Here is a 14056-nt window from a genome sequence, read left to right as displayed (position 1 = left end):
AAAATTCCATAATTATTCTCAAAATATTCTTTCAATTACGAACTTCAATAGATCGAATTTGTCGCAACCTACGAAATAATTTTGACTCATATTTTGAAAGCAACAAGTTTTACACATATTGTCTTAACTAGACTCTTTTGAGAAAGAGAGTAAATGAGTAAAATTATTTTTTGGTAAAGGGAAAGTGAATAATAGTCGTACATAAGAACCGGAAAGTTCATTATGTGTACATTTAAAAAATTTAGAAAGTTTATTAAAAAAGAAACAAATTTTAGAAAGTTATATATATAACGAGCTAGTTCACGAGTCGAATTATATATAATTTAACGAAATTAATTTTTAACTTAAGTTTAGCTCATTTGATTTATGAACCAAGTTTACGAGTCAATTGTTCAATCGAACTATTCAAGATCGACTTGGTTATTATCAGCCCTATTTTCCTGTACAGTGTTAAGGTAAATACTAATTCTTAGGTCCACAAAGTTTTTCAATACAGTATAGAAAAATTAATACCGTAAACACTATTTAATATTTATACACCTACAGTATCAAAATTAATGTGAATGAGATATGTCATGCAATGCAGCTGTCGGTAAGTAAATAAATGAAAGTATTGGATGGTGTGGCGCAGCTATGTTAATAAATTTATGGTTCATATGCATGATGAGAATGCACTTCACAGTTCAGAGTTCACACATGGCTCAACTCAAAGTAGTGCTTTGATGTTGGTGAGGAAACAATTAGTGGGAACTATGATTATATTATCTTTGACTAATTTTTCTAGTTATATGGAATTGGATATCTGATCTTTAAGGTTTTTAATATTATTATTGTGTCTCCACTTAACTGAATTCATATCTAAAGAAAAAATAAAGATATTCACATACTTGGCAAAAATGAGTTGGATATATTTTTCTAGTGAAAATATCATGCTTTGAATTAAATTACAATTATAGAAAGCTTAAGTGCTTAACCTAAACTCAATAGCATATTTTGCTTACCTAGTTTAGTGGCTTGGTGAGAAGGGACAACATAGCATCCTTCATTCATGTATGAGACCACACCCTTGACTTGTCTAAGCTCATGCATTTTGAAGTCATGGTCCTTTTCCATGTGTAGAAATCTTGGAGTACAATGTATGTGTTGGGAAAAACTGGCATAGAGAAAATAAAAGAACGCAATCAACAACACAAGAATATAACGTGGAAACTCCAAACCGGAGAAAAAACCACGGTCGTTGTCAAACACGACAACCAGAGAATAAACACTATGTGAAAATTGTTACAACACATAGACTACCCTCAACCTTCCTTTGGCCCCCAATACACCCACACTCTCCAAAGCAAATACCTAACTACATCTCTCAACCCTCTAATACAAGAGTACAAGAGAAAAACAAAAAAGTCAGATATAAGCTTAAAGTGCTACTGACTGGTGCAATTATAAACAAAGAACTTAGGTCCATTATATAGCCTTGATTCCCTCATTGCTTCACCATTCTAAGCGATGTGGAACTTCTTCAATATAATTTCTTTGACCTTTTTTTTCCCTTCATTAGCAATGTGAGACTTACATTGCAATCAACCCTAACAATCTCCACCTTGATTGTAATGGTCTTCAATATTCATTGTCTACACCGACAATCATTATCTTATGCTTCCATTGTCTATACCGACAATCATTGTCTTCACCGACAATCATAATTCTCATTGTCTATACCGACAAATTAAATTATCATACTCCACCATAAAGAGTATACTCCACTAGGAACTAAACCATCCCAAGAATTTTATTCACTTGAAACTAAACCATCCCAAGATTTTTCTTCACTTGGAATCAAGCCATCCCAAGAATTTCATCTCGAAACCTCGCTGACAATTTATGGTGCAACTTCCATGTTGGCTTTCTCTGGAAGTTCATCAGCCATCGAGATAACCGCGTACCTTGCATCAATGCCAACCAATGCCCGCACGCTATCATCACACACCTTGCATCCATGTCAACTGATGCCCATGTGTCACTTGAACAACTTCAAACATCTGTGAAACCACCTCAGGCCATTGTTAGGCTCCGACAATTCCAGTTTAGTTACATCACCTAGTAAACCTTGTTTCACTAGTCCAACTAAACTCATGTCACTAACAAGTACCCACACGAAGATCCACAACTTAACCAAAACATGAGAATCACCACTAGTAACAGATGCATAACTAATAATAGTAGAACTATCTAACAAGTAATCTACCTACTATCTATGCATCAAAGTTCAAGAAAATACCTCGCACTGTGTTAAAAGAAACTCACCCATACCTTGAACCTTACAAGCTTTCCGTCACCAAGATGAACAACTCCACCTTCAACTAGCTCTAGGGATTCAAAAGTATTTCTTCTTCAAACACATGTGATAGGAGCTTCCAAAGTCCATGACTCAACACTCCACCGATTCTCAACTTCCACTAGCACCTCCGCATCCTCATAATAAGTTGTTGTTTCAGACGTAACCCGAGTATTCTTATCACCGCCTCTCCAGACTGATGTTGAGTATTATTACCACCGCCTCTCCAGGCTGATGTTGAGTATTATTACCACCGCCTCTCCAGGCTGACCTTGTGTAACCCAGATTGCATCACCACATCCTTGACTTGATTTTCCACAAGCCAAACATCAATTTTCTCTAGCCTAAACTTCACAGCGGAACTCCCTCTCCTGGATCAAACCAAGAGCTCTGATACCAGTTGTTGGGAAAAACCGGCATAGAGAAAATAAAAGAACGCAATCAACAACACAAGAATATAACGTGGAAACTCCAAACCGGAGAAAAAACCACGGTCGTTGTCAAAAACGACAACCAGAGAATAAACACTATGTAAAAATTGTTACAACACATAGACTACCCTCAACCTTCCTTTGGCCCCCAATACACCCACACTCTCCAAAGCAAATACCTAACTACATCTCTCAACCCTCTAATACAAGAGTACAAGAGAAAAATAAAAAAGTCAGATATAAGCTTAAAGTGTTACTGACTGGTGCAATTATAAACAAAGAACTTAGGTCCATTATATAGCCTTGATTCCCTCATTGCTTCACCATTCTAAGCGATGTGGAACTTCTTCAATATAATTTCTTTGACCTTTTTTTTCCCTTCATTAGCAATGTGAGACTTACATTGCAATCAACCCTAAGTATGTAGGTAAATGTTTAATCAAGATTGAGATTTTCAATTATCTTATCTTATAGTATAAGAAAAGAGTAATTAGTGTGCAAATTATTAGACTCGCATTGCACACATCTTTGTTCTCTATTGCGACTCGCATTGTCTCCTTCATTCTTCGCACCACTCATATGGTCTCTTTCACTCTCCCCCGCGACTTGAATCTCCGTTTTGTGTGATTCTCCCTTAAGGAACATTGTTAAGTTCTTCTCTATTGTGACTGTTCTTTGCAATTTTGTAATTTTTATGTTGAATTGTGAACATTGTTATGTTGAATTGACATACACTATTGATTTTTTGTTGAGTATCTGGACTCTACTGCAGTTTGTTGTTTTTGGGTGTTTTGTTGTTGCGTATCGATGATCATATTGTTGCAATTGAATTGATTTTTCATTTGGTATATGCCTAATTCTCTTTATAGTTGATTTCATAAAAAAATAAAGATGAAGAGTAAAATAACCGTTCTTTTTCAAGATAAAAATTTGTGAAAATGAAAATGGATGAAAAGATTATTACTTCTACATAGCAACATTGAAATGAAAAGTTTGAGAATCTAATAACTGAAGAAAATAAATGAGAATCACTTTTTGAAGGTTTCTAGAATTTGTCTAGGAGAATGCTTTAAAATGTGATATTGGAAATTGAGATTAAAATGTGATATGATGTTCAGTAAAATTTAGAACATTTGAATGGTGTAGTACATATTAGGTTTTTACAGTACTTATTAGATACTACCATTGGAGTACCACTAATTTGAGTACCTATTAGGTACTACATCTAAAATAAGAAAACTCTCTCTTCTCTTGGACCAACCTTATTTTTCATTAAAATATTCTTTTTATGGAATCAACTTTATTTTATATATTCAATTTGAATTAATGGATATTTACACAAAAATACAATTTTTTTAATTTTGCAATATTATTTTAAATTAAATTTCGAATTTTAATTATTTTTTCGAATTACAAAAAAAAATAGTACATACTAATTTTATAATTTTATCATTCAATCAATTTATATTATAAAATAGATGATTAAATAATAAGTCATTGTAATGATGTGGAGTTATTGATGAGACCAATTTTAGAACTTTTTAAGAAGTGCTAGGTTGGAGGGGTTTAGTACCTATTAGATACTATTATCAAAAAATAATAAATTAGTGACGTGTCCATGTGAGACTCATTTAAGTACTAAAATTTGGAGTTTTCCATTGTGGATGCTCAATTTTGTTGGACACCAATTAGTTTAACACAAAAAGTTACATCTCTCAATAACGTTTTAACTAATATAAATTTTATAAAATTCATCGTTGGATTGAAAAAGTTTACACCATATTGATCATTTGTGTAAAATTTCAGACAAATCCAAAATCATTTGATATGCTATTGAGACACATAAAAATTAACTACATTTAAAAAAAACAAACATTAATTTTGATGTATCTCAATAATATATCAAATGATTTTGTTTCTCTTCAAGCATATATGATATACTACAAAAATAATTATTATTAATTTCTCGTAAAAAATTAAGGGTTTCACTCTAGAACTTTGTTTCTTCTTTTGCTTTTTTTATTTTCTTCGCAAATGTACTAAAGAATTTCTCGTAAAAAACAATAATTATTAAATTAGATCTCACGTAAGTATATATTGCCGCACAAAATGATAAATGGATTGTAGATCCAAATATGCCGAAGTTAGTCTCTGACTAGGAAGAGAAAGTAGTAGCTGAAACTCAAATTATTTTGCATCAATCTGCTTTACCATAGGTAGTTCGTGAAGATATGGAGAAGATAAGAAAAACATGGGCAACTAGAACGAATATCAATATCGAAGAGAGGTTCCATTCACCGGATACGTTTCTAAGAAAACTAAAAAATAAGATCTACGGATTGTGCGCAGCGTTGGAAGCCATCATACCCAATCAAAGGGTCGACCTTTGTCATTCTCTCAATGACCTTAATGGAAGTATTAGAGTCGGATGTGAAAGTGTACGTTGGCAAATCAACTTCTCTTATGTATATTGCAATGTGACGATGACGAATCAATGTTTGAATCTCAACTAAAAAATACACTTATTTAATATCCGACACATCTCAAATAAAATTAGCTAGAGTGGAATGAAACATTTGATTGGAATAATATTTTAATAATTAGTTCTTACAATTAACGATCAATAATATAACAAAAAAAAAGTAATTACAAAAAATATATTAGTAATATCAATCATGATCAAATGACACTAAAATATCACAATTTATTTGACACAAAATCTCATCCACTCATTTCATTTAATCTAAAAGTTTAAAACAATTACAGAACATTATAAATTTAACCAACTAATTTTTCTCTTATAAATTACTAACTTCTCAATCATCCGCTTATTAAAACACCATCAAATACTCTTCCTAACATAACATAAATAAGGAATGGATTAAGATGACAACGTATATAAACACGTTATTAAAACGACTTAATTAAGCTGACAACGCATAAGCACGTTATTAAAATTAAAATGGATTAATTAGGAAAAAAAGAAGAATTAAGCGGAAACAAAAAGAAAAAGAGCGCCACTTTCTAATCATACAAAGTTCCAAATAAGTCAAAACTTATGACTTAAAATACACCTTCACCAATATCCCATTCCATTCTTTTCTAATATCCAAATCCAAATAAACAAAAACCTCTTCTTTTTTTTTCTTTTCCTATTCCCATCTCAAAAAACTCAACACAAAAAAAAAAAAAAAACAAAAAAATTTTAAAAAAATAAAATAAAAAAATAAATAGAGATTTCGGAATCGTAACCGTAGAATGTGGAGGTAGTTACGCCTTCACCTCCACCGTGCATGACCTTCCTCCGCCGTAACCATGCCTTCATCTCGTCCTTCCTCCGATCTAATCCTCCACCGTCTCTCTTCCTCCGATTACGAAATCAAGCTCAAAGCTATCAGAGAGGTTAAGAATCAAATAATCGGTAACCGCACGAAGAAACTTTCATACATCAAGCTCGGAGCTGTTCCCGCCGTCGCCGATTCTCTCGCTAAAGCAAACGCCGATTCCGATTTCGGCTCCAATCTTATCGTTCAATCTGCTGCTGTTTTAGGTAGCTTTGCTTGTGGTGTCGACCAAGGCGTTCGTGCTGTTCTTGATGCCGGAGCTTTTCCGAATTTGATTAGGCTTCTCTCCGCCGTTGATGAGAAGGTGAGTTTGATTAATCAATTAATTAAGTTTAATTTTTGATAAATTAGTTTCAATTGGTTAATTAATGTTATTTGCTTATTTTGTTTTGGTTAGAGATTTTTGTTTAAGATGGAAATGAAATTGGAATGGTTAGAATTGGTATGCTAATTACTAGGTTTCAATGATTGATTGATGTTAAAAAAGAAGAAAAGTAATGTAGGTTATTTGATGCACTGTTCATATTTGGATTAATCTATGTTGAATGCACATAAACTATTATTGTATATAGTAGGTAGAACAAGAACAAGAATGAAGTTATTGTGATACCAATTGTTCTCAGCTAAAATTTGTAAGGGATACCTTGATGTTGAAATACCAATGATCCGGGGGCTTGTTTATGGAATGATGTCAATCCGGTGAGGTACCGGAACATGACTTAGAATTTTTGTCTAGTGTTTTTGGTTAGAGTGAGATATCTATCTATATATAAGGAAGTAAGGGAGCGGGGTTTCCAAGCGGTTCCATCTTCCTCATATCTCTACAATCCTGGATATGGGAGTGTCATTCCCTATCTCATAACTCCCGAGAATGTGGGTGATCCTGTGGTGCCAAACAGAGTCGAGGTATGCACGCCTTATACCAACTTTTGTTTTGGTTTTGGGCTTATCTCGGTATCAAGCCCATTGATAAGACACACATCTTGGTGCAAAGTCATATGCCCTCTTTTTGACCTTAACCTAGGTCCTAATATTTTATTCCGGTTCACAGCCCCCCAAAAACAAGGCCCTAAAGGGACAGAGTGTTTGAAAAATGACCGAAATTATATCGGAGAACTTTTTGTCTTAGGACTTGCTTTGCAGGTTGAGTCATTAATTAGATTTGACTGTACATTTAATGCGTTTGTTGAATAATTAAGGGCCTTTGGTCAAGGAATCACCGGCCATATCCACGAGTTCCTTTAGGATTGGAAACTGATGACGGTTTTACACTTTATCCGGCGGAAATTTCGTTGCTCTACCGCTTGCCTTAGCCTATAAATGCAACTTTCTGATTTAGGTTTTTTCATTCACCTTCACTCACTTGAATCTTTCTTTCTCTTCATTCTTTTCTGTTTGGTTCTAAGTGTAACAGAGGATATTTAGTTTCATTGTCTCTCGTCGACCAACCATACTACTCTTATTGTCGGTCTTTTTATGGCAGAGCATGAGAGTAGTATGTTGGTCGATGATGGATTTGTGGTGCTATGTTGAGAGTAGTATGTTTGGTCGAAAGGAATCCTCTTTTGTTGGATGATGCATCAATTAAAATGGGGGTTCCATTGGCGACGGTTATTCCGTTTGCCTCTGTGAACATGAACAAGGGGTTTTCTCTCCTTTCGACGCCGGATATGCCAGCTAAGGTTTTTAACCTTAGGGAAAAGAGCCGGAGAGATCAATTCGCCCTGATGAGAGGACTTGAGGACTTTGTTCATCTTCTCTTTTCTTGGACCTGACTCCCAACCAGCGGAAATCCAGGAAATAAGTTTTTTCCTGGCGGAGTGTGAATGTGGGGCTTTGTGATCTTACACCTTCCTTCTGGAGGGAGATGTCTATGGTGAGACCATGCTAGTTCCATTCAGCATTCTTGAAAATTGGATTTCCGGATCTTCCCTGTCCATGTGCATATGTAGAAGCTTTGGTTGCTTCTTATGCTCCGTAGTGAGCTTTTTTTGGTAAGTTCTTTGGTCAGAAGAAAAGAGAGGCCAGGCTCTCCGCCTCTGACAAGAACAAAAGAGAGGCTACTTAAGGATGAATCTTTAAATGACGTGATTTAATTCCTTTTGTAATTTTGCATTTAATGTTGTAAATGTAATAGTTATATTATGTTGTACTGATTCTTCAATAATACAAAGTTTTGCTTTCTGCATTTCTTGTTGCTCTGGCGTGTTTATGTATAATTGTCAAAGACAAATTTTGCGGATTATAAAAGTCCATACTGAGTATGATTCAAACTCCCAGATCCTTTGAAAGGATGACCGTTTGTCGCGTTATACCTTTGCTCAAAATATTAAAACTTTGACACTATCGTGATATTTAATGACCGTATTGGTGGAAAGTAAAAACCCTCTTTTCGCCCTTATCCCGGGTCTTAACATTTGAGACTAAAATACTACACCAATATCCATTCTATTTTTCTATATCCAAATCTAACCATAAGAAAAGAAACAAAAACCTCTTACCTCTCTTTCCCTAATCCCATCTCAAGAAATTCAAATAAAAATTTTAAAAAATAAATAGAGATCTCGGCATTATAGCTGTGGAATGTGGGGGTAGTTACACGCAGCTTCTCCTCCACTGTGCGTGACCTTCTTCCACAGTCACTATGACTACTACTCGTCCCTCATTCGATCTAATCCTCCACCGCCTCTCTTCCCCCGATTATGAAATTAAGCTCAAAGCTATCAGAGAGGTTAAGAATCAGATAATTGGTAACCCTACCAAGAAACTCTCCTACATCAAGCTCAGAGCCGTTCCCGCCGTTGCTGATGCTCTTGCAAAAGCAAATACCAATTCCGATTTCGTCTCCAACGTTATTGTCCAGTCCGCTGCCATTTTAAGTAGCTTTGCTTGTGGTGTTGACCAAGGCGTTCATGCCGTCCTTGACACCGGAGCTTTTTCTCATTTAATTAGGCTTCTTTTGGCCGCCGATGAGAAGGTGAATTCGATTAATTACAGAGTTTAATTTTTGATAAATTACTTTCAATCGTTTAATTAATTTTTTTGCCTATATTGTTTTGTTAGAAATTTGTGTTTAAGATGAAAATGAAATTGTAATGCTCAGAATTGGTAGATTTATTACTAGGTTTCAATGATTGATAGTCCTTTACGAATTGAAAAAAAGCAAAAAAAAATTATAGGCTATTTGATGCACTGCTCGTATTGACATTAATCTATGTTGAATGCACATAAACTTTTATTTCCTATAATAAGTAGAATGAGAACACGAACTCGCACACTTTTATTGTGATACAAATAAACCTTTCTTCACTTGGTTTCAGGTTGTGGATGCGGCTGCACGCTCTTTAAGAATGATTTATCAGTCAAAACTGGCTCCAAAGTTTGATTTTTATAAGGAAGAAAACATGGATTTTCTACTTTCACTATTGAGAAGTGAGAATGAAAATCTTACTGGACTAGGTGCAGGCATTGTTATTCATTCGTGTGAGACAAGTGATGAACAAAATATATTATGTCATGCTGGTTCTTTAGAGAAACTTATTAGTGGTCTTGATGGTTCTATAAGCCAGAGAGATGCTAGTTTAGAGTCCTTAGCTACAATTCTTAAAAATAATCCAGAAGCTGTCTCTAAATTTGTGGAGCTTCAAAATGAAAGAGCGTTGCGGTCTGTAATTGAATTAACCAAGGACAAATATCCTCGGACAAGGTTACTGGCCTGCTTGTGCCTAATCTGTATAAAGAATTCTTCATCTTGCTATTTGCAAGACATAGGAATCAAAACCAAATTGATATATATTTTGCTTGAGCTCCTTGATGATTCTGGTCAAGTTGGAGAAGAGTCTTCCTTTGCTTTTTCGAGTTTAGTTGCTGGAAAGGAAGATTTGCAGAAGTTAGCATTTGAGGCAAATGCTATAGACAAGTTCTACAATCACTTGCAAAATTGTGCCTTACATCCCAAACGTCTTGAAGGGATATTTCTAGCACTGGCAGATCTTTGCTCAAAATTGGAATGCTGCAGGTCAAAGTTTATGTCATTGCAGGTTTGTTGTTTCATGGATACTACTACCAAATCTCATGTATTTGTTGACAATAACTATTTTTGTAATGCCCCCCGCCTCACTTCATTCAATATGCAACTGAGTTCTTTGCTGCAAAAATAACCAATGAAAAAAAGAAAACTGTAGTTATCCTTTCTTATATCACCTTCTGACAAGGTTCACACAATCATATTGAAGGATGAGATGTAGCAGGAGATGCATGATACGAGATAATCAACAGGCTTACTAGATATGAATCCTGATACTAAATAACTTGGAATTAGCTTTCTACAGAATGTTATAATTGAGTTTTTCTTTCTCTTTTCCCTCCTTTTCTTTGCAACTTGCCATTTTTGGATATATGTAAATGGTTTCTCTTTATTTTATAGAACATGTGAGAAGCATTAAGCATATATCTTCTTTCCTGTGTCTAGATGGGCCTAAAGTTATTTTCCGTATTAATTTTAGTTTATACTGTTGATTATATAATTTTATTGTTGTATTTCATTCCGCCAAAAACATGTTTGAATTGATGCAATGTGTTTCTCTTCTATATGCATGATAGTTCTGTTGTTGTATAGCTATTCAATGTTGTAATGGTAAAATTTGAATTGGTAAACCATGTACACAGATACTAAGTCCACTTGCAACTCCTACTACAATTTTTGTGAATGCAGGTCTTAAATCTATTAATCAATGCCTTAACACATGATGAAGCCAATGTGCGCACTGCAGCTTGCATTTGCTTAAAAAGTGTCTCACGATCAATCAAGGTATGCAATTTGTGACTAACTGGACTTCATGTTTTTTATGTTATTTAATATTTATAGCTTAATTCTCATAAAATGCCATTCAGAGTTTGAGTGCAGGTTATTTCACGAATGAAAGGATTGTCATTCCATTGGTCCGGCTTCTCTCGGATCTTTGCACTTCTGTCCAAGTATGTGTAATCATATTTATAATTTTTTTTCCCTTGTATATTTAAGTTGAAGTGAGTGCTCTGCAGCTTTCTTTCATCAAGAAATGCATAAATGATTCTGCCAATCGTGGTGAACTATCAGAATCTAAACTTTCATCAAGAAATCCTTGTATATTTTGTACCACCACCCATCTTAAAAGTTCCAATGTTTTATTTATGAAATTGTCATTATATATCCACTCTTTGGCACTTGTTGATAGTCTATTCACGATAATACATGCTTGCATTTTAAACTATCCTTTAAGAAATTTTAATAATTTAGACTTGGAACTAGAGATTGAAAGATTAGCATTGAATTTGGAAGTATGGTATTGATATTGAAGATGTATTGTATTTGATGCTGAGTAGGAAGGGCCAACTTAAAGTGTTAATATTGGACTAAACTGTTGGACAATGATATTCATAATTCAGTATTCAGAAGAAGGTTTTGATTGACTGTATTTTTTTTCTCTTAATGTTATTTGGATCTTGTCACCAAATACAGAATTACAGATGTGTTACATTACAAGAAAATCTGGTTTATTGTTGAACGAACTGAGCTGTTGAGCACTAGCAGTATTGTATCTTGTGCTAAAAATGAGGAAATCACGAAGGCCATATATGCTATCCAATTTATTATTTTATTAATGATAATTATAAGCTTACCCAACACTTCATTACTTTCCCAAATGTTATACTTCTTGATTAATCGTTTTTACAGAGATTCTACCTCATTAGTTCTTAGTTATGGTAAAGTTTAGTAAGCATAGCTATTTTTATGTTGTCTTCCAGGTTGCAGCACTTGGTGCTATTAGCAACATAGTGGTGGACTTCACACCAGATAAGTCAACAATCATACAATGCGGAGGCCTTAAAGAGCTTGTCCAATTGACAAAGTCTATGGATTCGTCTTTAAGGTTGAATGCTGTGTGGTCCTTGCGGAACATGGTATTTCTTGCGGATAAGATGTGTAAGGAAGCGATTTTTATGGAGTTGACAGTGTCTGCAGTAGCTAGTCTTATCCGTGGTAATAATCTTCACTTTTAGTCCATATCTTTTCTGATCAATTGGTGCCTGCCAAAAGAAAGTTCTCATTGGAAAACAAAGAAAGTTGTCATTGATTCTGTATACTCTGCAGATCCCGAGCCTTCTGTTCAAGAGCAAGCTTTGGCCCTTGTTCGCAATCTTGTAGACGGATGTATGGATTGTATTGAATTTGCTTTTGCTGAAGATGGTATCATACTGGATGCTGTTGGAAGTCAATTGCAAAAATCCTCAAAAATTGAAATTGCTATACAGGTGGGTAATAATTTCTGAATTAATCAGACATTGTTGGAATTTATTCATTACAATAGGCATTGATATCAAAATTTGGAGAATGCATTATTCATTAAAATTTTCCAGTATGCTAACTGATCCTTTCATAATATGTTTTAATGATATGATAAATTGAGCGAAGCCATCAATAACATTTGATATAAAATTTCCGATGCTTATGGTAAACGTGGACATATAAAAATGAAAACATTTTATTGAATATTTATTCTTAGTGCTGAATATTTTTTTTTCCGGTTTAGGGGATGTATGTGCTCAGTAATATTGCAAGTGGAAATGAGTTTCATAAAGAAGCCATAATGTCGCTGCTCTTTCCAGAAACAGAAAATGGATCTCACTCTTTCTTAAGCCAGTATTTGCAAAGTACTGACAGCAGCCTACGCACATCTGCTGCTTGGGTCATAGTAAATCTCACTGTTCCTGCAAGTCCTGGTGCATTTGGCCGGATTGTAAAACTGCGCAATTTTGGCATTGTTTCTCAAATCAAGAGAATGGTCAATGACTCTTGCATGGATGTGAAGGTCCTTTAATCTTCATTCCAAGTTGATTTTGTTTTATACTTCCTCTTGGTCAATTTGTAAATTTTCTTTTGTTGTTGCAGCTTCAAGCACGACTTGCACTTGACCAGATTATTTCTTTTGGTGATAGTTAAATCAATCAGTCAGTTCCTCCATTTGGATCCCTTGGGATGCAGTCAGCGAGAAATCCTAATACAGTTTATTTTCTGCCGTTTTCACACCTTATAAGTAATGGGTATTCTGCCTTCTGCTTCGCTTCCAATTAGGTATGCATCAGTGGTTTACTTCAACAACTTTGTCCTAGAAATTCCTTTGTAGATTTTTTTTAATAGGGTTTCAAGTAAAATTATTGAAAAATGGAATTGTTGACAGTTAGTTGTTATTGTTAATATCTGTTTAAGCTTATATGATAACTATGACAGTAAATCTGCATAAAGCTGGTTGTCGTTCAATGTATGTGATAACTATTTATTTTTCTTCCATTTGCTTTGTTTTAGTGTGTTGTTGTCTCTGTTTTTTTTTTAATCTGATACCAGTGTATTAGTAGCATGTTTTACTTGAAGGTTTTTTAACATGTTCTATTCTTTTATATGTTCAATTCATTCATGCTTTTTAAATGCTTCCCTTTGCAGGTGTATCAGATTGCTTTTATTTTTTTGAACCAGTCAGAGCAGTGTAAAGTTTTTCAATTTTGTAAGCACTCCTGACCCGGTTACCATTACCCCCCAAAGTCTATATTTCTTATCACTTGCGTTATGTATTACTTTTTGTAAGTTGGGAGCTCAGAGTAGATTTACAGGCTATAGTATTGTACCATATACGAGTAGTCAGTCAGTGTCAATTTTAGAACTTAGTTTCAACTTCATTGTGGTTCTGATGTAATGGCAAATAGTGGAGTTGTACGTGTAAGCAAAGTGCCGAGGGGGTAATGTTTGAGGGTGTTTCTGGTGTCCATGCATATATTGTAATTTGTGTAAACTATCTTTTGTGGTTCATAAATTGGTTGTTCTATTTTTGGTAAAACAGATTACTCAAGTTTGTTGCTCATTTTATGAGCCTAAGTAATGTTTTGTTTTAACAGCCAAATGATGCCTTCTC

The 14056-nt window shown here is 34.4% G+C and overlaps 1 protein-coding gene across 1 annotated transcript; it reads left to right on the top strand.

Moving 5' to 3' along the window:
- Positions 1-5796: 5796 nt before the first annotated feature.
- Positions 5797-14019, top strand: LOC123919825 (armadillo repeat-containing protein 8-like). The gene is made up of 9 exons (XM_045971832.1): positions 5797-6414; positions 9431-10150; positions 10825-10920; positions 11004-11087; positions 11898-12132; positions 12244-12404; positions 12683-12961; positions 13042-13224; positions 13591-14019. Exons 1-8 carry the CDS (start codon positions 6082-6084, stop codon positions 13090-13092), a joined length of 1959 nt encoding a protein of 652 aa, XP_045827788.1. The 5' UTR covers positions 5797-6081; the 3' UTR covers positions 13093-13224; positions 13591-14019.
- Positions 14020-14056: the final 37 nt, after the last annotated feature.

The sequence above is a fragment of the Trifolium pratense genome, linkage group LG4, assembly GCF_020283565.1.
Source record: "Trifolium pratense cultivar HEN17-A07 linkage group LG4, ARS_RC_1.1, whole genome shotgun sequence".
NCBI lineage: Eukaryota > Viridiplantae > Streptophyta > Magnoliopsida > Fabales > Fabaceae > Trifolium > Trifolium pratense.
The sequence above is the reverse complement of the archived record's forward strand: the minus strand, read 5'-3'. Positions and strand labels throughout refer to the sequence as shown.

Excerpts from the sequence above, each read along its gene's own strand:
- LOC123919825 (XM_045971832.1), top strand. The coding sequence starts at position 6,082 with ATGCCTTCATCTCGTCCTTCCTCCGATCTAATCCTCCACCGTCTCTCT. Across the intron at positions 6,415-9,430 it reads TCTCCGCCGTTGATGAGAAG|GTTGTGGATGCGGCTGCACG; the intron begins GTGAGTTTGATT and ends ACTTGGTTTCAG. Across the intron at positions 11,088-11,897 it reads ATCTTTGCACTTCTGTCCAA|GTTGCAGCACTTGGTGCTAT; the intron begins GTATGTGTAATC and ends GTTGTCTTCCAG.